This window comes from Hipposideros armiger, unplaced genomic scaffold (assembly GCF_001890085.2).
Source record: "Hipposideros armiger isolate ML-2016 unplaced genomic scaffold, ASM189008v1 scaffold_712, whole genome shotgun sequence".
NCBI lineage: Eukaryota > Metazoa > Chordata > Mammalia > Chiroptera > Hipposideridae > Hipposideros > Hipposideros armiger.
This window is the reverse complement of record NW_017732062.1, coordinates 770,997-774,132: the sequence shown is the minus strand read 5'-3', so window position 1 is coordinate 774,132 and position 3,136 is coordinate 770,997. Positions and strand designations below refer to the sequence as shown.

At 45.1% G+C, this 3,136-nt stretch overlaps 1 protein-coding gene across 1 annotated transcript; it reads left to right on the top strand.

The window, feature by feature from the left end:
- Positions 1-541: 541 nt before the first annotated feature.
- LOC109373361 (melanoma-associated antigen B16-like) lies at positions 542-1,597 on the top strand. The gene has a single exon (XM_019627124.1). It carries the CDS (start codon positions 542-544, stop codon positions 1,595-1,597), a length of 1,056 nt encoding a protein of 351 aa, XP_019482669.1.
- Positions 1,598-3,136: the final 1,539 nt, after the last annotated feature.

Genomic DNA, 3,136 nt, shown 5'->3' with positions numbered 1-3,136 from the left:
GCAGCCCAGGCAGGTATGGCCAAATGAGTGGCCCCTCACTTCCTTCCCCTCAGTATTTGTCACTCCTGTGACTTTCCTAGCTAAGAGGTTCTGAGAAAAGCTGTCAGTCTGAGGCACCCCCGGTTTCTTTTTAACTCATGTCTCAAGGAGATTAAGGCCACTGAGAGAAGAGCCCCAGATACTCCCTGGGGTCACAGTGAGGATGCTGACCAAAGACAGAGGGGACCACCCACTCCCAAAACAGAAATGATCACACAGAGCCTGACTCCATCTGCTCTGTTACCAGTTCTGGGTAACCTTGGGTTGGGTTGGCTGAATGCACCCTGAAGAGCCTTCTCACATCCTCCTTCACCTTCTTACAGGTCAGGACAGGAGATCTGAAAGCTCTAGAGCAGTGCCCTCAGGAGAAGATAGGTAGGCACTGCTCATCACAGTTTACCAGATGAAGCCACTCACATCCTCCCTTTCTCCTTAGGTCGTGGTCTCCCGTCATCCACCCACCTGTCTACATTCCTGACTGCTACCACCACCAAGAGTGGGCATGTCTCAACGTCAGAAGATTCCATATTACACACAGGAACAACACCATGCCTACAAGAAGACCCAGGGCCTAGAGGTTGCACAGGTCTCCAAGGCTCTGGAGGAAACCCATCTCGCCTCACATCCTCTAATGCCTGGAAATTCAAAGGAGGCTCTGGCTGCTGGGACACCCAGTACCTCACAGAGTCCTCAGAGGGCCTACTCATCTAACAGTGTCATCACAGTCACCTCATCAAGGAAATCAGATGAGCCTTCTGACAAACAAAGAAAGAAGAGATGTTTAGCTTCTTCAAAATCCCTGCCAGACAATGACACTGAGGACTTGACTTTAGAGCCTTTAGATGAGAAGGCAACTTTGCTGCTGCAGTTCCTGCTGCACAAGTATCAGATGAATGAGCCCATCACAAAGGCAGACATGATGGATGCTGTTATCAAGGAGGACAGGGATGCCTTCCCTGAGATCCTCAGGAGCGCCTCTGAGTACATGGAGCTCGTCTTTGGCATTAAGGTAGAGGAAGTGGACCGCACTGGCCACTGCTATACCCTCGTCAACAAACTTGGCCTCACCTATGATCCAAGGCTGAATGGTGAACAGGGCATACCCAAGACCAGCCTCCTGATGTTTATCCTGGGCGTGATCTTCATCAGGGGCAATCGTGCCACTGAGGAGGAGATCTGGGGAGTGCTGAATACGGCGGGCTTATATTCTGGGAAGGAGCACTCCATTTTTGGAGAGCCCAGAAAATTCATCACCAAAGAGTTGGTGTGGGAAAAATACCTGGAGTACCAGCAGGTGCCCAACAGTGATCCTCCACGTTATGAATTCCTGTGGGGTCCAAGAGCTCACGCTGAAGCCAGCAAAATGAAGTTGCTGGAGTTTTTGACCAAGATCCATCAGTCTGACCCCACCTGCTTCCCATCCAAGTTTGAGGAGGCTTTGAGAAATGAAGCAGAGAGAGGCTACACTATAGCTGTAGCCAGGGCTGGCACCACTGCCGGGGCAGGGCAAGCTTCAGTGCCACACCCAGTAGATCCTCCCACTGCTAATGAAGTCTGAGTCAGATTCCTCACTTTGTTTTTGAAGAGGGAAGTCAACATTTCAAATAATGGAAGGCTGAAGGAGGAATAAACAGAAAACAGTGTATAACATCTGTGTGTGCCTATTCTATGTGGGTGACTTGGAGATTTATCTTTTTTTTGGTGGGGAGGGAGTTAGTTTTCAAGTGCTGTTCCTTTAAATATAACATTTCATTAAGCTTCAGAATCTAAGTTTATGAATGACATTGGTCATACATTCATTGCTGTTTATGAAACTTAAGAACACACGTTTTGCTTCTGTTGTGTTTCACAACACACATTGTGACACTGACAAACTTATTTTATGTTCTGGAAAAGATAACATGACTCTCAAATAGGCATTACCTTGGAATTGCCAAAGAATTCAACAGTAAAATAGTTGAGATTAAGAAAAAAAACCCTCAAAGATGGTCAATTCTTGGCTTCCATTATCCCTTTTAATCTGCCATACTGTAAAGTTAAATGACATATACGAGGTATGATAAAAAAAAACCAAAAACAAATGGTGAATGTTTAAATAAAAGAATTATTACAGTAAAAGACACATTGCCATTAATCCCCCTCAAAATACCCCCCCCTCACTTCAAACACACTTATCCCATCATTCTTGCCACTTTCTGAAGCAGTTCTGGAAGTCCTCTTTCGTGAGTGTCTTTAGTTGTGCTGTTGTGGCTGCCTCAGTGTCCTGAATCATTTTGACTTTAGGGAAGAGCCAGAAGTTGCACAGTGACAGATCCGGTGAATAAGGTGGATGAGGATACAACATAATGTTTTCATTTGACAGGAATTTCCATACCAGAAGCGATGTGTGACACAGAGCATTGTCATGATGGAGGATGATTTAGGGCACACTTTGAAACACACCTTCTCTCAACCGTAGCTCACACCTGACTGACTGCACCAAACAAGTTGAAACTTGTCACTCACTGTTACTAAGGTTCAATACGCTGCTTCTCATATTGAAGATCCCTGCCTTTCCACTAGATGGCACTTGGCAGCAGCATTCACCGTATTTTGTGATCACAATGGACAGGCTCCACGTCATCGCTTCTGGTACAACAGTTTCTGTCAAATAAAAACATTACTGTGTGTCCTCATCCACCTTATTCACCGGAACTGGCACTGTGCGACTTCTGGCTCTTCCCCAAAGTCAAAATGATTCAGGACATTGAGGCAGTCATGACAGCACAACTAAAGACACTCACGAAAGAGGACTTCCAGAACTGCTTCAGAAAGTGGCAAGAGTGATGGGATAAGTGTGTTAGAAGCAAAGGGGAGTATTTTGAGGGGGACTAATGGCAATGTGTCTTTTACTGTCATAGTTTTTTTTTTTAATTTAAACATTCACCACATTGTTTGATCACGTCTTGTGCTTCCATTTGCTTGCCTATTTAAGAATGTATGAGAAATAAATCTTAATAAATTAGACTTCATATACACTGGCTCACTTATTCCCAAAACATTAATTCAGTATGTGCTCTTTGGAAAGTACTGGGCTAGTATTGGGGATGCTAGGATA

What these genes read in the sequence shown, in the direction of transcription:
- LOC109373361 (XM_019627124.1), top strand. Translation starts at nt 542, where the DNA reads ATGTCTCAACGTCAGAAGATTCCATATTACACACAGGAACAACACCAT.